This window comes from Oncorhynchus keta, chromosome 13 (genome assembly GCF_023373465.1).
Source record: "Oncorhynchus keta strain PuntledgeMale-10-30-2019 chromosome 13, Oket_V2, whole genome shotgun sequence".
NCBI lineage: Eukaryota > Metazoa > Chordata > Actinopteri > Salmoniformes > Salmonidae > Oncorhynchus > Oncorhynchus keta.
The window spans coordinates 24,017,778-24,038,941 of NC_068433.1; the positions used below are offsets into that span (position 1 = coordinate 24,017,778).

A 21,164-nucleotide genomic window follows, 5' to 3' on the forward strand; every position below is an offset into this window, starting at 1 on the left:
TTTAATTGGATTTGCATCTGTTTGCTTGCTCTGCATATATCTATGGCTTAAGTCAGCGTAGGTTGTGGTTCACGCAGCATGCTTGCTCTTACTATTATTTTTACAGCCAATCACCAGTCACCAAAATCACCAATCACCAGATCATTGACCCAAAATCACATGAATCAGACAATTGACGCAGCCTCACAACATATTGACCAGACACCTCTGCTTGAGTTTGTTCACGTGTTAAAAATGAATCTTTCTTCTTTTCCATAATCCTTTAGTCTGGTATTACATGTTACAGGTCACGACATCCTAATCAGACACTCATAATGCACCTGTTTATATATCCTAGATATGTGCCCCACTAGCGCCATCTCGGGGATGGCATTTATGCCCATTATCTTAACAGCGTTGGATGAATGACACGACAATAAGCCTCAGGATCTCGTCACGGTATCTCTGTGCATTAAAATTGCCATCGATAAAATGCAATTGTCTTCGATATCCGTAGCTTATGTCTGCCAATACCATAACCCCACCGCCACCATGGGGCACTCTGTTCACAACGTTGTCATCAGCAAACCGTTCGCCTACACGACGCCATATACATGGTCTGCCATCTGCCCGGTACAGCTGAAACCCGGGATTCATCTGTGAAGAGCATACTTCTCCAGCATGACAGTGGCCATCAAAGGTGAGCATTTGCCCACTGAAGTTGGTTACGATGCTGAACTGCAGTCAAGTCAAGACCCTGGTGAGGACGACGAGCACACAGATGAGCTTCCCTGAGATGGTTTCTGACAGTTTGTGCAGAAATTCTTCGGTTGTGCAAACAGACATCAGCTGTCCAGGTGGCTGGTCTCATACGATACCGCAGGTGAAGAAGCAAGATGTGGAGGTTCTGGGCTGGTGTGGTTACACGTGGTCTGCGGTTGTGAGGCCGGTTGGACGTACTGCCAAATTCTCTAAAACGACGTTGAAGATTAATTATGGTAGAGAAATTAACATTCCATTCCCTACCAACAGCTACAGTGGACTTGAGACATCTGTGTCATTGTGTTGTGTGACAGAACTGCACATTTTAGAGTAGCCGTTTATTCTCCCAGCACAAGGTGCACCTGTGTAATGGTCATGCTGTTTAATCAGCTTCTTGATATGCCACACTTGTAAAGTGGATGGATTATCTTGGGAAAAGAGAAATGCACACTAACAGGGATGCAAACAAATTTGTGCATAAAAATAATAAAAAGCTTTTTGTGTATATGGAACATTTCTGGGATCTTTATTTCAGCTCATGAAACATATGACCAACACTTTACATGTTGCGTTTATATTTCTATTCAGTAGGGTAGTACATACACTATGTAAGGAATAGGGTGTCATTTATGACGTAGCCAGAGAGAAGGCTGCTCTTTTGACACAGCTTGCCTGTGGTGAATGACCACATAGGCCTAGTCAGTGAGGTGAAGGACAAATGATGACTTTCTGTTTCTGTTTGTGTTCGTCCAATCAAATCACAGCGATCTGCATCCTGCCGTGTCTGAATGGTGGGAGGTGTGTGGCGCCCTATCAGTGTGAGTGTCCCAAGGGCTGGATGGGGACGCGCTGCCACAGCGGTGAGTGTGTGTGTGTGTGTGTGTGTGTGTGTGTGTGTGTGTGTGTGTGTGTGTGTGTGTGTGTGTGTGTGTGTGTGTGTGTGTGTGTGTGTGTGTGTGTGTGTGTGTGTGTGTGTGTGTGTGTGTGAGAGAGGAGTGTGTGTGTGTGCGTGAGGAGTGTGTGTGAGGAGTGTGTGTGAGGAGCTCAGTGACGTAAGACAGGTCCTTCTCTTATATACTTGCTCACCTGAGGTTTCCCTACCATTTTGTGATGTCTCCCATTGACTTTCTGTAGGGGGCCTTAACTTGTATGGAATGTTTGATAAGACATTTGTACGGAAAATATTATCTTGTTGCCTCTAAGGCGACAGTGTTAGATACTGTACAGAATGTCAACAGGCTGTCACTGATTAAAGCAGTGAAGCAAAAAGCATGAAACTAAACTTACTTTGAGATGTCACAAATGTGACAAAAGTGTAGCCTGAAATAACTAAGATTTTTCTTTAAATGTTTTTCTTAAAATAAGTAATAGGACTTAATTGCTGACTTAAGACATCTGTCTAAAATATACTGAATATTGTTATAGGCTGGTAATAATTGGTGAGAAACTGTTTTTTAAGTGGTGATGACATCAGGGACAGAATGAATTAATGATCAGAGGTACTTATCCACCCATTCGGTCTGTGTCAGTGCGAGTCACACTGTAAGCTACTGTTGCAGCGGTAATGCTGCGTCCATGAAAACCGATGTGTTTGCTGTGAAAGTCATTGTTCCTTAACAGAGCCCAAAGCAAACGCTGCAATCATCATAGAAGCATGGACAGAAACCTGACCCTGTCCGGTAGAAACAGACTACCTCTCTGATTGTTAGGCTTACTGTTCAATTCTATTCAACTGTACCAATCCCTGAGGGGCATTTACTAAGGCATTGTCAGTGAGTGGCGACATCACAACGTCTGATGTACAGTATGTTACCGTGCTTTGGTTTTATCACACACGATGACATCTTCCTCTCAATGTGGATGTGGTTAATACTGAAACCAAGAAACTAATGTCTCTTCTTTTCCATTGCATCTTTGCTCATGTCCTCTTTCTGTGTGAATGTAGTTTTGGTATGCATTTCAGGAGAATATGAATGTGGAAAGCACTACTAATAGTGATCATGTAATTTAACGTAGCAGGTGTAAAAGAAACGCCTGAAACTACATATACAGTTGAAGTCGGAAGTTTATATACATCTTAGCCAAATACATTTAAATTCAGTTTTTCACAATTCCTGACATTTAATCCTAGTAAAGATTCCCTGTCTTAGGTCAGTTAGGATCACCGCTTTATTTTAAGAATGTGAAATGTCAGAATAATAGCTTTTATTTCTCTCATCAAATCAAATCAAATGTATTTATATAGCCCTTCGTACATCAGCTGATATCTCAAAGTGCTGTACAGAAACTCAGCCTAGAAACCCAGCCAAAAACCCCAAACAGCAAGCAGTGCAGGTGTAGAAGCACAGTGACTAGGAAAAACTCCATAGAAAGGCCAAAACCTAGGAAGAAACTTAGAGAGGAACCAGGCTATGAGGGGTGGCCAGTCCTCTTCTGGCTGTGTCGGGTAGAGATTATAACAGAACATGGCCAAGATGTTCAAATGTTCATAAATGACTAGCATGGTCAAATAATAATAATCGCAGTAGTTGTCGAGGGTGCAGCAAGTCAGCACCTCAGGAGTAAATGTCAGTTGGCTTTTCATAGCCGATCATTAAGAGTATCTCTACCACTCCTGCTGTCTCTAGAGAGTTGAAAACAGCAGGTCTGGGACAGGTAGCACGTCCGGTGAACAGGTCAGGTTTCCATATCCGCAGGTAGAACAGTTCAAACTGGAGCAGCAGCACGGCCAGGTGGACTGGGGACAGCAAGGAGTCATCATGCCAGGTAGTCCTGAGGCATGGTCCAAGGGCTCAGGTCCTCCGAGAGAAAGAGAGAAAGAGAGAGAGCATACTTAAATTCACACAGGACACCGGATAAGACAGAAGTACTCCAGATATAACAAACTGACCCTAGCCCCCCGACACATAAACTACTGCAGCATAAATACTGGAGGCTGAGACAGGAGGGGTCAGGAGACACTTTGGCGCCATGTACATTACATTCCCAGTGGGTCAGAAGTTTACATACACTCAATTAGTATTTGGTAGCATTTTGGCCCATTCCTCCTGACAGAGCTGGTGTAACTCAGTCAGGTTTGTTGGCCTCCTTGCTTGCAGATGCTTTTTCAGTTCTGCCCACAAATTTTCTATAGGATTGAGGCCAGGACTTTGTGATGGCCACTCCAGTACCTTGACTTTGTTGTCCTTAAGCCATTTTGCCACAACTTTGGAAGTATGCTTGGGGTCATTGTCCTTTTGGAAGACCCATTTGTGACCAAGCTTTAACTTCCTGACTGATGTCTTGAGATGTTGCTTCAATATATCCACATAATTTTCCTACCTCATGATGCCATCTATTTTGTGAAGAGCACCAGTCCCTCCTGCAGAAAAGCACCCTCACAGCATGATGCTGCCACCGCCGTGCTTCACGGTTGGGATGGTGTTCTTTGGCTTGCAAGCCTCCCCATTTTTCCTCCAAACATAACAATTGTCATTATGGCCAAACAGTTCCATTTTTGTTTCATCAGACCAGAGGGCATTTCTCCAAAAAGCACGATCTTTGTCACCATGCGCAGTTGCGAACCGTAGTCTGGCTTTTTTATGTCAGTTTTGGAGCAGTGGCTTCATTCTTGCTGAGCGGCCTTTCAGGTTATGCCGATATAGGACTCGTTTAACTGTGGATATAGATACTTTTGTAACTGTTTCCTCCAGCATCTTCATAAGGTCGTTTGCTGTTGTTCTGGGATTGATTTGCACTTTTCGCACCAAAGTACATTAATCTACAGGAGACAAAATGCGTCTCCTTCCTCAGTGGTATGACGGCTGCGTGGTCCCATGGTGTTTATACTTGCGTACTATTGTTTGTACAGATGAACGTGGTACCTTTAGGCGTTTGGAAATTCTGAGGTCTTGGCTGATTTCTTTTGATTTTCCTATGATGTCAAGCAAAGAGGCACTGAGTTTGAAGGTAGGCCTTGAAATACATCCACAGGTACACCTCCAATTGACTCTAAAACCATGACATCATTTTCTGGAATTTTCCAAGCTGTTTAAAGGCACAGTCAATTTAGTGTATGTAAACTTCTGACCCACTGGAATTGTGATACAGTGAATTATAAGTGAAATAATCTGTAAACAATTGTTGGAAAAATGACTTGTGTCATGCACACAGCAGATGTCCTAACCGACTTGCCAAAACTATAGTTTGTTAACAAGAAAGTTGTGGAGTGGTTGAAAAACGAGTTTTAATGACTCCAACCGAAGTGTATGTAAACTTCTGACTTCAACTGTAGATCCTCTCCACTGGTTTCGACAGGAAGAAAAAACAAACTGTCGGTGGAGGATCTCTCTGCACTGTTCAACCAATCCTGTAAATGTGGAGGAGTTAAGTAACAGTGTCACCTTGTTAACATCCAAAAGTGGAAGTCTCGTCACAGGCCCTCTTTCCATATGTAAGTGTACCTAGAAAAAGGGTGAGCACAAGTCATGCTGCACAGAGGGATGACCGCATTCACCATTTCGCCTGTGTCATTGATTACTTATGCGAAAACGTCTTCATTTGAAAACTTTATGGTGGAAAAATCATTGGAACAATTTCCATGATTTTTGGGGTATTATGTCCACTGTGGCGGACTATAAGGGTTCTACCAGGGAACGTGTTTTATTATGAGGAAGTCTTGTAGTTGAGATCCTGATAATGACATTTACTGAATGTGTGTGTGTGTGTGTGTGTGTGTGTGTGTGTGTGTCCACACCTGTGTGTGTTTGTGTGTGGGTGAGTGGGTGTGTGCGAGCTTGTTCGTGTTGAATGAAGGGTTTACAGAGGTCTTGACATTGCGTGTGTTTTCACAGCGGTGTGCTTGTCGCCTTGTCTGAATGGTGGAAGGTGTATCAGGCCTAACCGGTGTCAATGTAGTCCAGGATGGAGCGGGCACGACTGCTCGAGGTGAGAGGACAAACATACACACAGGGAGACAGACAGACTCACACTACAAACATAAGTACATCCTCACAAATACACACAAATGCCTTCTCACATTCACACACAAACTGACAATCAACACATGCATGTTCACACAATACTTTACTTACTGTCGTTCCTGCAAATACACATACTAGTACTATCAGACCACCCACAGAACTAGTGTGCTTGAGTATCCCTAGACTGGATAGAATGACAAAGCAACATTTCCCAGGAAATAATATGCACTCCACTTCCTCTTTCCCTGAATCAGGTTTGTTTGTGTCATCATTTGAGAAGCACACTAGCACAGTATTCCAAAGTGCACTATACAATCTCTCTGTAATATGAGTGGGGGAGAGGAGCACTCTCACCAGACCTGGGTTCAGATAAAGTATTTGAAAGATTTCAAATAGTAATTGAACCCAGGTGTGTCTCTCACCTCAGCTCTCCCTCTGTTGGAGGTAGGCCAAGGTGTGGGTGGATAGAGATAGAGGCCCAGTACTAACTCAGCACATGTCAGCTTATTTGGAAGTAGATATACAGTACCTGATTGCACCACTCAAAAACAGAACGCTCTTCTCATCTGACCACGATTTTTTTCCTGACAATGTGAATTCTTGGAATCTCTACCTATTATTATTATTTAAGTAAAAACTCAGCTTTGGGAGTCAGTTGTGGGAACTCTGTTGAGCAGTGGAGGCTGGTGGGAGGAGCTATAGAATGATGACGTCATTGTAATGGCTGGAATGGAACGGTATCAAACAGGTTTGGAAACCACATTTGACTCCGTTCCATTTAATCCATACCGTTCATTACAATGAGCAGGCCCTCCTATAGCTTCCCCCACCAGCCGCCACTGCCATCGAGTCCGTTCCAATGTACTGTAAAACTTAAGGCTGACAGGTATAACTGATTGAGAAACCACTCACTTCCGTCTCCACGGAGTCGTCATAGAACCCATTTGGCTCAGTTACGCTGTAGGGCTATCCATTTATTGTGAAGCTTTCTCACGTGGAGAACAGCCAACGGGGCTTTTTTAAACCCCAACAGTCAGCACAAAACAGGAGGGCACCAATAGGACATCTATACTGGCTAATGGCAATGTTGTTCCGTTTAAAAGCTCAGGCCAGAAAGAAAAGGATTTGAAAATGCTATTAAAAAAAAAAGCTGTAGTCTAATTTTCCTTTTCTCTCCACTTTACAGGAAAAGAAAATCAGGATATTTTCATTTTTAAGGAGTCCAGCGTTAAAGATCTTGCTCTCAAATGAGAGTTTTGTATAATTATTTCATAATTGTAAACCATGCATTCTCTCTCAAAAAACAAACCCGATACATTGTAAAATAAAGCTGTATTTTTTCATATAGAAAATCAACAGTATTAACTATATGCTGCTATATACGTGTATGATGTGTAAAAACTGTGATTGTCCAATGTGTAAACTATTCTCACATTTTTATTAAAGCAGAAAATACAGTAAAATGTTCCATTCCCTCCTTTTTTCAGATACAAGCCTAGTGGATCATTAGCCTCTCCTTCACTTTAATGCTTCTAGTCAATAGCCATAGTGATTGAGATGCATAGGAGGGAGTAAATATGCCAGTCATTTAGAAGTTAATGGTCTATCCCTCCACTGTAGTTACTAAATGAGGCATTACACGATGCTTTAGAACATATAGAATCTAAAAGGCCAAAACAGACATTTCTAAAATAAATGTTATACCATCAAAAAAGTCAAATTGGGGATGCTTATGTTTGTCCTTTGTCAAACATGTACAAGGGAATGTAAACTGTATAAGTGTGGCATGAAAGAGATTTGTTGTTGCATATCTCACTCCCCCAGACACCAACGGTAAGGGATTCATTACTGACCGTGACCCTGGAGCAATTAGGGTTAAGTGCCTAGCTCAAGGGCAGAGCAGATTTTTCACCCCGGGGATTTGAACTAGCAATGTTTTGTGTACCGGCCAAATGCACTAACCACTAAGCTACCTGCCGCCTAATAATTCTAGATAAACATTAGGATATAAACAAACCATCCAGATGTCACACATGCACTCAATTCTAATCTAGAAGGTTAAATATACAAATATTGACTACACCCGCATGCATAGTGCAAAACTTACAGTATGTGTCCCATCTTGTCCGTTAAACTCATCCATAAAAAGCATGGGAACACAAACTAAATTTCAGAATGAATCTTCATTTATTGAATGCACCCACACAACAGAATATAAACAATACAACATAGCGCTATGATTTAAAAAACAGGTTTATAATATGGTCCTTTTAAAGAGAAACTCCTGAGATGAATAATAACAATACTCACACTGGAAGATTTAGAGGTATGATTTGGTCTGAACATTTAGAAGAGAAAATATAATTAAGATGTACTTTTTTTACTGAATGTTAGATTGTACATATGGTGGAATCTTTCAGTTGAGAGGGAGTTGGAATATGTTTTATAGACATGGTTGGTAGTTGTTTTTCTACAGCGTCAGTGTGTGTGGCAGCATCAGCCTCATGACCTCAGGGCCTTGATCTTCTCCTCCAGCGTGGCTTGGTTGGCCCCAGAAAAATCATCCACCTGGGAACGACACCAGGAGAACTTACAATCACTTTCAATGTACTGTAGGAACGGTTCAAAAAAATGGGATAGTATAGTAGTATAAACAATATAATACTAGGCCTGTACTAAATCTAACAGTCTTAGTCATACAAAAAAAGCATAAAGATTGAAGACCCACCTTTGCCCCATTCTTGTAGAAATGGAACGTTGGCATGCAATTGATACCACAGTGTTGGGCCACATCCTACAGTAACAGAGAGAGTGAATGGTGATTTAAACAGACCCTTGTGTTTTTCAACCCTTTATCCATGGGGATAAGGAGCTATAAGGTAGTGGTCCAAAAATAGTCAGTCTATAAAAAATATCCATGTGGTTGAGCAACACCCAGTAAGGAAGGTCTTAGTTAGGACAACCCTGTCCAGCTTAACTGACTGTGCAGAATGCCTCAAGCCTTCTGTAATCAAGCAAACGAGTAGGTCTGGGAAAACCCCACCATTACACAAAGCGACTCCTTGTAACCACAGCAACCACAGTTTACTGCAAAACAAAGAACCTTTCACTTGAAAACTGAGACAGGAAAGCAGGGTCATTAGTAGAGCTGTCCAACTAGTGGAGTATGAGTTAGAGTCATGCACCACTAGTTAGACAGCTACTAATGACCCTGCTTTACAAAATCTTGGTAGACTCAAAATCTTGGATATTTCTGAAGCGCACTCTACACTGAGCCTAGTCTTTGCCATGTTATAGCCCTATTCGGACAGGTATTAGAGACATTGGTTATGTGCGTTATTCCAGAAGACAATTCACACAGGATTAGTCCCCACCCCAAACTGTAATTCTGAATTTTATTGACGGAAACCTGGAGGTTTTTATTGTAGGCGTGAACATATCTAAAAAAACGTCATGTCTAGACGATAATAGGCTACACTGATAACTCGTGCTTGGCTGACAAATGTATAGGTGTCCCCACAATATTAAAATGGCAGAGAGAAAAAAGAAAAAAAAGTGATCCTTATTATTTTAGCGATCCATGGTAGACGTCCTTCCTAATAACTTAACTATCTTCTTAAATCTTTGAAAAGCTCCCAGTTACATTTAAGCGTCCATATCCCTAATCTGGATTCAGATGACACTGCCGTGTGACTCACCGCTGCATCGTCAACGTCCACCTTGAGGAAAACCACGTTACTGTTCTCTGGTTTTTCCGACAGCCCCTGTACAGAAGTAAAGAGCAGAGGTTAAAAGGTCATGGGTCAGCAAAACAACCATGGAAAAACAAGCCTAATACTGTACTGTCTCAACCAGTTGACTTGGGCATAACAGCTCGTGTTCGTAGTCATAACATACAATTGATAGAGGACGCACACCATCGTTTTGTGGCGGACTTGATTTACACCACCACTAGTGCCATGTAATATAAGTTTCAGAGGTGACAATGCATCTTTTGAGTCAGTGTAACATGGGTTGCACGTGTTCAAATGGACTGAAACTACTGGAGTTGTCCAATAGAAAACTAATTTGTTTGTTTCATTTCAAAATATTTTGCGACGCCTTACTGAACAACATCTTCATTGGGCATTTTGATTCACCATCGCTCATTAGCATTCTGGTTAGAGACCATATTATGGGTCTTTCACATGATAAGCGCAAAGCGCCGAGTCCTGGAGGAGGCTCTCCCGATGGTCACCAAGACAACACACGACTCAGTCAGAGACCAGGTCAGTGTTCCAAATGCCACCCCATTCCCTATATAGGGCACTACTTTGACCAGAGCCCATAGTGCACTACTTTTGACCATGTAGGGAATAGGGTGGCACTTGGGATGCAAGCCAGGGTTCTCTCATTACATCTCTGGCTCAGTCCAACCGCTTCAGACAACTCCCACTTGGCATGAGGCCCCTCACTGGAGAACGTCAGACAGCTACAACTAGTCATTTCTGCAAGTCATGACACCCACCATCGCCGATTTTCCGGAAATAATTTCTGTAGTTAGAAACAGATAAGATTAGTGTTCCTACAACATTTTGGAACCAAATTGTGCCATTGTGTATTTTGTTGCGTTATTTGTTACTTATTTTGTACATAATGTTTCTGCCACCGTCTCCTACGACCAAAAGAGGTTCTAGATATGACAGCGCTTACTCACAAAATACAAACACAAATATCCTACCAACAAGACATTAAAAACTGTAATATTCTTATGTGTCATCGAGTCGTGGCCGAATGACGACATGAATAACATACAGCTGGCGGGTTATACACTATCGGCAGCATAGAACAGCAGCCTCTAGGCAGACAAGAGGTGGCGGTCTATGTATATTTGTAAACAGCTGGTGCATGAGATCTAAGGAAGTCTCAAGGTTTTGCTCATCTGAGGTAGAGTATCTCATGATAAGCTGTAGACCACACCATCTACCTAGACGGTATCTATATTCTTCGTAACTGTCCAGTTACCAACACAAACAGATGCTGGCACAAAGACCGCACTCATACAGCTGTATACGGCCATAAGCAAACAGGAAAATGCTCATCCAGAGGCGGAGCTCCTAGTGGCCAGGGACTTTAATGCAGAGAAACTTAAATCCTTTTTTATAAATGTCTACCAGCATGTTAAAATGTGCAACCAGAGAAACAAAATGACTCTAGACCACCTTTACTCCACACAGATACGTACAAAGCATTCCCTCACCCTTCATTTGGCAAATCTGACCATAATTCAATCCTCCTAATTCCTGCTTACAAGCAAAAACGAAAGCAAGAGGCACCAGTGACTCGGTCAATAAAGAAGTGGTCGGATGACGCAGATGCTAAGCTCCAGGATTGTTTTGCTAGCACATACTGGAATAGGTTCCGTTATTCTTCAAATGGCATTGAGGAGTACACCACATCAGTCACTGGCTTCATCAATAAGTGCATCGATGACGCCGTCCCCACAGTGACCATGTGTACATACCAACCAGAAGCCATGGATTACAGGCATATCCTCACTGACCTGAAGTGTAGAGCTGCCGCTTTCAAGGAGCGGGACTAACCCGGAAGCTTAAGAAATCCCGCAATGCCCTCCAATGAACCATCAAACAGGCAAAGCGTCAATACAGGACAAAGATTTAATTATACTACACCATCTCCGATGCTCATCGGATGTGGCGGGGCTTGCAAACTACAAAAAAGAAGCATAGCTGCAAGTTGTCCAATGAGCCTACATGACAAGCTAAATCACTTCTATGCTTGCTTCGAAGCAAGCAACACTGAAGCATGCAACTGGCAAGTGTCTTCACTGATATTTTTCAACCTGTCCCTGACAGAGTCTGTAATACCAACACGTTTCAAGCAGACCACCATAGTCCCTGTGCCCAAGAACACTAAATGTAACCTGCCTAAATGACTACCAACTAGTAGCACTCCCATCTGTAGCCATGAGGTGTTTTGAAAGGCTGGTCAAGGCTCAAAACCATTATCCCTAAAATACTAGACCCACTCCCAATTTGCATACCGTCCCAACAGATGCAATCTCAATCGCACTCCCCACTGCCCTTTCACACCTGGACAAAAGGAACACCTATGTGAGAATTCTACTAATTGACTACAGCTCAGCAGTCAACACCATAGTGCCCTCAAAGCTCATCACTAAGCTAAGGACCCTGGGATTAAACACATCCCTCTGCAACTGGATCCTGGACTTCCTGACGGGGCACCCCCAGGTGGTATGGGTAGGCAACAACACATCCGCCATGCTGATCCTCAACACGGGGCCCCTCAGGGGTGCGTGGTTAGTTCCCTCCTGTACTCCCTGTTCACTCACGACTGCGCGGGCAGGCACGACTCCAAAACCATCATTAAGTTTGCATATGACACAACAGTGGTACGCCTGATCACCGACAACAACGAGACAGCCTTAGAGACCTGGCCGAGTGGTGCCAGGATAACAGCCTCTCCGTCAATGTGATCAAGACAAAAGGTAATGACTGTGGACTATAGGAAAAGGAGTACCGAGCACGCCCCCATTCTCATCGACAGGGTTGTAGTAGAGCAGGTTGTGAGCGTCAAGTTCCTTGGTGTCCACATCACCAGCAAACTATCGTGGTTCAAACACCTCAAGACAGTTGTGAAGAGGGTATGACAAAGACTATTTCCCCTCAGGAGACTGAAAATATTTGGCATATATATTCTACCCCCATGCCATAAGACTCCTGAACAGCTAATCAAACAGCTACCCAGACTATTTGCATTGTCCCCCCCTCTTTTACACTGCTGCTACCCTTTATTGTCTACTCCCTTTTTCCACCCCAATTTCATGGTAGCCAATTGGTCGTTAGACTTGTCCCTTACGGACTCGGGAGTCCAAGGTCGAGAGTCATGCGTCCTCCGAAACACAACCCAATCAAGCTGCACTGCTTCTTGACAACGCCCACTTAACCAGGGAAGCCAGCCGCACCAATGTGTTGGAAGAAACCCCGTACACCTGGTGACCATATCAGTGCACACTGTGCCCGGCCCGCCATAGGTGTGGCTAGTGCGCGATGGGACATTGACATCCCTCCTGGCCAAAACACTCCCTTAACACGGACAACGCTGGGCCAATGTTGCGCCGCCCCATGGGTCTCCCGGTCACGGCCGGCTGTGACAGAGCCTGGACTCGAGCCCAGAATCTCTAGTGGCCTTAGACCACTGCGCCAATCGGGAGGCCCATACTATTTATTATCCATGCGTAGTCACTTTAATAACTATCTACATATTACCTCAACTGACCTGTACTGGTACCCCCTGTATATAGCCTGGCTAATGTCATTTTACTGCTGCTCTTTAATTAACCTACAATGCAGTTAAGAAAAAGTGTTAAAGGGCATATAAGTAAGTATTTCACTGTAAGGTCTACACTGCTTGTATTCGACACGTGACAAATAAAATGTGAAATATAATTTGATGTGATAAGTTTAGTTAATTGATTACACCCAAATTGGCCATTTTAATGTTTAAGATTCAAATAATGGCATGGGGAGGGGGGTCCTTAGGTGGCTTTTTACCATTTATTTGGATTCCTCATGTCTAACTCATTAATAGAAAAAAGTTTGGGCCAAATCAGATCTTAGGTATACATTTATTGAATATTATATGAATCCTATAATTAAAAAAAAAAAATGCCAATTTGGGTGCAAGCAATTACATTAATTTCTGAGATAAAATAATATTTCAACAAAATAATGTTGTAGGAATGCTAATAAAAATATTTTGAGCTTTTTGAGGTTGACTGACCCCAGGGACACATCATGGACCCATAGACATACACTACATGACCAAGAATATGTGGACACCTGCTCGTCAAACACCTCATTCCAAAATCATGAACATTCATATAGAGTTGGTCCACCCCTTTGCTGCTATAATAGCCTATACTCTTCTGGGAAGGTTTTCCACTAGATGTTAGAACATTGTTGTGGGGACTTGCTGCCATTCAGCCACAAGAGCATTAGTGAGGTTGGGCGATTAGGCCTGGCTTGCAGTTGGCATTCCAAATCATCCCAAATGTGTTCAATGGGGTTGAGGTCAGGGCTCTGTGCAGGCCAGTCAAAGTCTTCCACACCGATCAACAAACCATTTCTATATGGACCTCACTTGTGCATGGGGGCATTGTCATGCTGAAACAAAAAACAGCCTTCCCAAACTTGCCACAAAGTTGTTGTAGGCACAGAATCATCCAGAATGTCATTGTATGATCTAGCGTGAAAATGTCCCTTCACTGGAACTAAGGGGCCTGGCACAAACCATGAGAGCCCCAAACCATTACTTGGTATTGCGCATGGTGATCTTAAGCTTGTGTACAGCTGCTCAGGCCATGGAAACCCATTTCACGAAGCTCCCAAAATGTTACTGTGCAGAGGTTGCGTTTTTCCAGAAGAAGTTTGGAACTCAGTAGGGAGTGTTGCAACCAAGGACAAACGACTGGTACGCTCTAAAGCATTCAGGGGTCCCTTTCTGTGAGCTTGTGAGGCCTACCATTGTTGCGCCTAGAATGTTCCACTTCACAATAACCGCACAGTTGACCGGGGCAGCTCTAGCAGGGCAGAAATTTGACTGACTTGGACAGTGACGGTGCCACATTGACATTGAAAGTCAGTGAGCTATTCAGTACGGGCCATTCTACTGCCGATGTTTGTCTATGGAGATTGCATGGATGTGTGCTTGATTCCAAACACCTGTCGGCAACAGGTGTGGCTGAAATGGCCAAATCCACTAATTTGAAGGGGTGTCCACATACTTCTGTACATCTAGTGTATATTCTGCATCTGAAATGGTACCCTATATAGTGGACCCTTTTCAAAAGTAGTGTACTAGGGAGTAGGTCGCCATTTCAGGGGAAGACATCTCTAAGCTGGTAGACCACTCACTTTGAAGAAGGGAGCAATGTTCTTGCAAGGGCCGCACCAGGTGGCTGTGAAGTCCACTACCACCAGCTTGTCTCCTGCTTCTGTCAGGGCACTGAGAAAGGCCTCCTACAGAACAATAGAGTATACAAATAGGTTATTGGACAATGGAGAATATAGAATACTTTATTAGTTGACAGGAACATGATAGTAGGACCTTGCTTAGTGCCAGGACAATAAGAAACATCTTAATCCAACAGTCAATTAAAGTAAAAAGCACACATCTCTGTAGACGAAGCAAATGTCTGCATCTTATAAGACCACACAAGAACATGATTTAGTCAATGACTTCAGAGGATTCATTCATTCCATGTCAAGATCACAACAGACATCAGTAATCGACTGCTTATGCTCTCTGTTATCATACACTTGCAATTGACCATCGATGCTCCTCAGGCTCGATTGAGCAGATCACAAGTCCTCTCCAAAGGGAGTCTTATCTACTAAAAGCCCACACTAATTCATGTCAACTCATTTGAGGCTGGACCAGGAGCCTTGATTGCTGGCTTATTTTACCACCACCATCCATACGGCCTGGGTGAGATGCCATCTTCTCAACAATGAAGTCAAAGACTAGCCTCTACTCAAGGAGCTAACCGTTACTCCTTTAGGTCCAAGGACCTAATTGAATATATTCAGAGGTAGACTGGCTTTGGCAAGCCAAAAACTCCATCTAAGTGTGATTTGATTCTAAATTGCGATACGGTTCTAGAAACGTGAAAGGGATTTATTTTCCTAGCACATCAAAATGATGTCATTAATGCAAAAAAAACAAACACGGTTTTTACCGTCTTCATTACATTTTCAGGCGAGAGTATTTCAGTGACACATTTCTGTCAGCCTTCTTCCGTGACATACAGATGTTCAGAGCATGCTAGATAGCTAATTAACACAGATGGTCCCTCTGTATTCCAGAAACCCTATAAAGAAAAGGTGTGCATCAATGTAATGTTTTTTGAAAATTATTGCTCGCTGATATGAAAAGGTCCTTATGCTTCCAACATTGTACCGCAAGCAACGCATGTTGATGTTCAGACTTAACAAAATACATCTTAGTCCAATGATTTGTGTAATGTAATGAACTGAGATTCATGATCAAGGGCTAGCTTCTGCTCAGTCCCCAACACCCAGACGTTCTGGTTATCAGGGAAAATTTAGAGCCTGTGACGTAGCTTCCACTTTCGGCATTAACAAAGCGACACGTCATCTCAACTACTCTTCCACATTTACTGGATTGGTTTAACAGTGCAGAAGAGAAAATTGACAGTTTCTCTCCCCCCATCTCATTAAGACCAGTACGTAGGGTATGCAAAATGTTGTGGTCAGTGGATAAAATAATCTGAATAGGTCTGAAAATGAACTAGTTATCGCCAGTTATTGTTGTCCATGGTGATATCATGTCTAACATAGCATGTGTGCCCATGAGCTGGGTCGCTTGGCATCCACGATTAGCTAGCTAGTTGGCTACTGCATGGTCCCTTCTACTATAGCCATGATCATACTTGCATGGCCAGTGAGAGACAGAACACTCGCTAGCCAACCAGCTATCCTAAATGTGATGTCACTGGATAAACTAGGAGTTGAATAGTAGCTGTTTGTTGCCACTCATGGAATCATATCTAACCCGCAGGCTCCTGAAACCTAGCATGTCCCCACTCGCTTCAGAGTTTTTTTTTTACACCTTCTACATTATACAAGATATCCACATAGCACATTGGGGTTATGAAACAGAAGCTCATTCAATTTCATTGAAGAAATCAAAGTGGGCAGAAACCATTGGGCAATGACAGCATTGGCGAGGGACATGAATAGGGCATGACCAAAGTTGGGGAAAGCTGAACTTTATGCAAATACTCTGCGACAGTGTTACTATTGACCAATCAAAGCAGACTTTAGTTCAGACTCTACTGGATTGGCTGTTGATACCTAGCCTGCTTGCACCAACATGTGTGAAGCAAGCGTGGCTATTACATTTAAACCGGTTAATCTACATAATCCCCAAAAGTAAATGATTTATCATGAGGAACAATTTTAAACTTGTAATGCTGCATACTCAAAAAGGTTAAACATCTCACTTTTCTGGTTATACATTTTATAAATTCCTGAGGTGTAGTCAATTGAGGACACATGCTCAAGTACACAGTACAAATATGATCAAAAAATTAAATTTGATATGACTTTCCTAGCGAACAAAATTGTACAAATAAGGCTTGAAATGACATGCTTTATAAATATAAAAACATCCCTTTCAGGACCCGGCCTTTCAAAGATAATTCGTAAAAATCCAAATAACTTCAGATCTTCATTGTAAAGGGTTTAAACTGTTTCCCCATGCTTGTTCAATGAACCATAAACAATTAATCAACATGCACCTGTGGAATGGTCATTACAACACTAACAACTTAGACGGTAGGCAATTAAGGTCACAGTTATGAAAACTTAGGACACTAAAGAGGCCATTCTACTGACTCTGAAAAACACCAAAGACGCCCAGGCTCCCTACTCATCTGCGTGAACATGCCTTAGGCATGCTGCAAGGAGGCATGAGGACTGCAGACAGTGGTACAGGGAGACAGGACGGACAGCTGATCATCCTCACAGTGGCAGACCACGTGTAACACCTGCACAGGATTGCTACATCTGAACATTACACTACGGGATAGGTACAGGATGGCAACAACTGCCCGAGTTGCACAATCCCTCCATCAGTGCTTAGACTGTCCGCAATAGGCTGAGAGAGGCCGGACTGAGGGCTTGTAGGCCTGTCGTAAGGCAGGTCCTCACCAGACATCACCGGCAACAACGTCGCCTATGGGCACAAACCCACCGTCGCTGGACCAGACAGGTCTGGCAAAAAGTGCTCTTCACTGAAGAGTCACAGTTTTGTCTCACCAGTGATGGTCGGATTTGTGTTTATTGTCAAAGGAATGAGCATTACACCGAGGCTTGTACTCCGGAGCAGGATCAATTTGGAGGTGGAGGGTCCGTCATGGTCTGGGTCGGTGTGTCACAGCGTCATAAGAGCGAGCTTGTCGTCATTGCAGGTAATCGAAACACTGTGCATTACAGGGAAGATATCCTCCTCCCTCATGTGGTACTCTTCCTGAGGGCTCATCCTAACATGAACCTCTGGCATGACAATGCCATACTGCTCGTTCAGTACGTGATTTCCTGCAAGACAGGAATGTCAGTGTTCTGCCATGGAAAGAGAAGAACCCGGATCTCAATTCCATTGAGCACGTCTGGGACCTGTTGGGTTGGAGGGTGAGGGCTAGGGCCATTCCCCCCAGAAATGTCTTGGAATTTGCAGGTGCCTTGGTGGATGAGTGGGGTGACATCTCACAGCAAGAACTGTCAAATCTGGTGCAGACCATGAGGAAGAGATGCACTGCAGTACTTAAAAAGCAGCTGGTGGCGACACCAGATACTGACTTACTTTTGATTTTGACCCCCCCCCTTTGTTCAGGGGCACAATATTCCATTTCTGTGGAACTTATTCAGTTTCAAATCTTATGTTCATACAAATGTTTACACATGTTAAGTTTGCTAAAAATAAGCACAGTTGACAGTGAGGACATTCTTTTTTTGCTGAGTTTAGTATAATCAAATTATGAAATGACTAACTAAGATTTCACCTTCCTCATCTATAAAATGCATATTTGTATGTATAGTTAAATAAAATGTGGTTATTTTCTACAGGTCTCTTGAGTAAAGGGTCTGCCCCAATCACTGTGAACATCTCCCAAATCTTGGCTTCCTGAACTCATTAGAAACACCTTTCATCTCACATTTATCGTGTCAGTCTATGACAAACAGAAAGTGTTGTTTTAAACACTGAATTATTTTAGATGAATGGCTATAAATTAGATCTCTAAAATGTGCTGCGGCTATGAAACCAATCTGCCCTGCAATGTGGGGTTCAGACAGGAGTTGATGGGGAGTCAGAAGAGGGAATGAAATGGTAGGAGGGACATCCCAGCTTCAAGTGGTTTCAGATTTCACATCTACATAACACAGGCTTAGAAAATAAAAAAAACTGTCTGTGGGAACCAGAGCAATCACTCAACACAAGCCATTTTGATCAATGGTGCTCACAGATCAATTCATAAGCAAAGACATTGGTCAGAACCGGTACCAGAACTCTTAGGATGTAAGGTCCCCTGTTTTGGGAATCTTAAATCTAAGAGGTAAAATGCACTATGCAGAAATCTCTAACAGTTTTCCTAATTGAGTGAAGCTTGAAGGGTGGGACTAAAAACTACAAGATAACTAATGTATAATATACTGTGGCCATAAAATGTATGCATGTTCAGAACCTCTGTGAAACAGCACAGTTAAAAATATTTGGCTAATATAAATCAAGAATATGGTTTTCAGAGATAGATGGCAGAGCTGCTGAAGGATGGGACTAAAAACAAACAAAAGAACTATTGTAAAATACACTGCGTCTAAAATGTGTATAAACTGGAAGTAGAAGCCCACATGCTGTGGTCCATTAGTTTACTCCAATTATGGAAAAGCTGGTAGGGTTAAGTGAAAATACATATATTTAAAAATATGTGATTGGAAAGGTAGACAACTACATTGACGGAAACGACCATCTGCAATATTAAAGCTGATCTAACCCCTATTATTAAATTAGTTTGCCTAGTTTCAGTTTGTGACAAAACAAGCTAACAATGTTGAGAATCATTGTACCATCTGCAGTGAAATATATTTTCTATAACCAAAAATTATATATTTGCACCCGTTTGAAGCTGGTGTAGGCTACAAAACAAAGTGAAGTATACGAAAAATTAACGGGAAGTATAGAACACATTCAAGGGATCTAAAGTTTAGACTTGCTTTCAACAGATTTATAGCTCCCATTTCTGTGAATTTGGTCGTTTCGCCCAAACAAAAACATTTGATCTAGCCCTGTTGATATTTAGCCCGCAAACTATCGAGATGAACACGTTTCCTTGGCCCATAGGTAGCTAACTAGTGTTATGGGTGTAAAATGGCATCAACGTGCCATTTTACACCCATAACAAATTACATTCAAACAGCTAGTTAGCGGTAAACTAGGAATCAACATTTGATGACAGGCGCGGCGACGGGGACACTAAACTAAATGCTCTAAACGTTTCAAAACGACCAAACTGAATAGGTCTTACCTTATCGTCAATGACAATAATCATGTTGACAGTACGAAAAGTAACAGCACACTCGGGTAGAAGCAAGCAGTTTCCTGGGTGAAGTGTGACAAAACCTGACGGGCTGGGCTTTTATAAACGCCGCTCATAAGCCCTGCCCTTCGAGGCCAAAGCATGAACAAACTTTTTGATCGGGATGATACATATAAATATTGTAGCATCTGCTACATGCAATGTATAGGACACATTCTCGGAAATGATCGTTATTGAAATGATTTATGTAATTTTCATATTTTACGTGTCGTCTGCAAATCAAGTATGCTAATGACTTGGGTCATGTAGATGGGGTAGTTTATAGTATTTCCTAACATGAATCAAAAGTGATCATACTTGGTTTGAAACAGTATAGTATACATACTTAATCTCATCTGCCCACGGGAAATTAATGAATACTGCATGTTGTGTAGTTAGGCAACATGTACAGTAGTTTATTTTACAAGTCATCGTGACTTGACAAATTCCTGGTTTACTACGGTCATGGGATTGGTTGAGAGACCCGGTGATTCAGAGGCGTCCAATAGCGTTGGAGCTGGGAAGTGCATGCGCAGACTCTGGATTTATGCAGCGTTCATGTACTAATCGGAAGCAGAAAATCGGAAATGTCCGACTTTTCTAACTGGAAGTTATACACGTACCGCGTTGAACCATGTAGCATTTTCGACATTTCCGAGTTGCCTACCTCAGACTAGTATGTGAACGCGGCATTAGGAGTTGCTTGTCAAGTGTGAAAGTAAACAGAGAGGAAGAGGCGATAAGTGTGCAGGATGGCATGAGACGAATGAACGTGAAGTATCGGTGGAGAAAGTTGTGTGTGTGTGTAAATTGTGGCTGGAGATCGGAGGTGTCAGGTGAGAGAAAAGGCAGGTAACAGTAGTACAGAAGGGTAACAGTAGTACAGAAAATGTCGTATGCTGAAGCAGTGAAGAGAGTGGTAGAGGAAGATGGGTACAGGGTGAGGGACCCTGAGAGGATTCCTGTGAGTACGCAGAGACCAATAGAGAGGGATGGGAATAATGTGCTTCAGTAAGGTGGGTTTCTTAGCATTCATAGCCATTGTTGTTAACTGTACTGCAGAAATGAAATGTCAATCACAGAAAATTGGTTGTGGTGGCTGCTGCAGAGAAGTGCTTGGGATTGACAGGTTTTACTGTAGAAGATTTCCAAGAGGTGTTGTGTGGTAGTGTTCTGTCCTCCCAGAGTAGGAGTAGGATTAGATAGGGTTAAATAGTGGAATGGGGTGGTGTTTGTTTTTTGTTGTTATGAGGGATAATTGTTGGCAGCGGGGTAATTTTTAT

General features: G+C 42.6%; 2 protein-coding genes across 6 annotated transcripts in view; one reads left to right on the forward strand and one right to left on the reverse strand.

Moving 5' to 3' along the window:
- Nucleotides 1–7,265, forward strand: part of svep1 (sushi, von Willebrand factor type A, EGF and pentraxin domain containing 1) — a 139,517-nt gene extending 132,252 nt beyond the window's left edge. For all 5 annotated transcript variants that reach the window (XM_052459803.1, XM_052459805.1, XM_052459804.1 and 2 more), the window contains 3 exons: nucleotides 1,506–1,601; nucleotides 5,574–5,667; nucleotides 6,889–7,265. In XM_052459803.1, the coding sequence (XP_052315763.1) occupies nucleotides 1,506–1,601; nucleotides 5,574–5,667; nucleotides 6,889–6,919 (221 nt within the window). In that variant the 3' untranslated portion in view covers nucleotides 6,920–7,265. The remainder of the gene's footprint in view (nucleotides 1–1,505; nucleotides 1,602–5,573; nucleotides 5,668–6,888) is intronic.
- A 601-nt stretch (nucleotides 7,266–7,866) lies between these two features.
- txn (thioredoxin) lies at nucleotides 7,867–19,994 on the reverse strand. The gene is made up of 5 exons (XM_035783734.2): nucleotides 19,831–19,994; nucleotides 14,639–14,743; nucleotides 9,401–9,466; nucleotides 8,431–8,496; nucleotides 7,867–8,270 (listed from the first exon to the last, which is right to left on the reverse strand). Exons 1-5 carry the CDS (start codon nucleotides 19,852–19,854, stop codon nucleotides 8,205–8,207), a joined length of 327 nt encoding a protein of 108 aa, XP_035639627.1. The 5' UTR covers nucleotides 19,855–19,994; the 3' UTR covers nucleotides 7,867–8,204.
- Nucleotides 19,995–21,164: the final 1,170 nt, after the last annotated feature.

What these genes read in the sequence shown, in the direction of transcription:
- txn (XM_035783734.2), bottom strand. Translation starts at nt 19,854, where the DNA reads ATGATTATTGTCATTGACGATAAG. An exon ending in TGGACGTTGACGATGCAGCG is followed by an intron (nt 8,497 to 9,400) that starts GTGAGTCACACG and finishes CTGTTACTGTAG; the next exon opens with GATGTGGCCCAACACTGTGG. An exon ending in TCTACAAGAATGGGGCAAAG is followed by an intron (nt 8,271 to 8,430) that starts GTGGGTCTTCAA and finishes TGTCGTTCCCAG; the next exon opens with GTGGATGATTTTTCTGGGGC.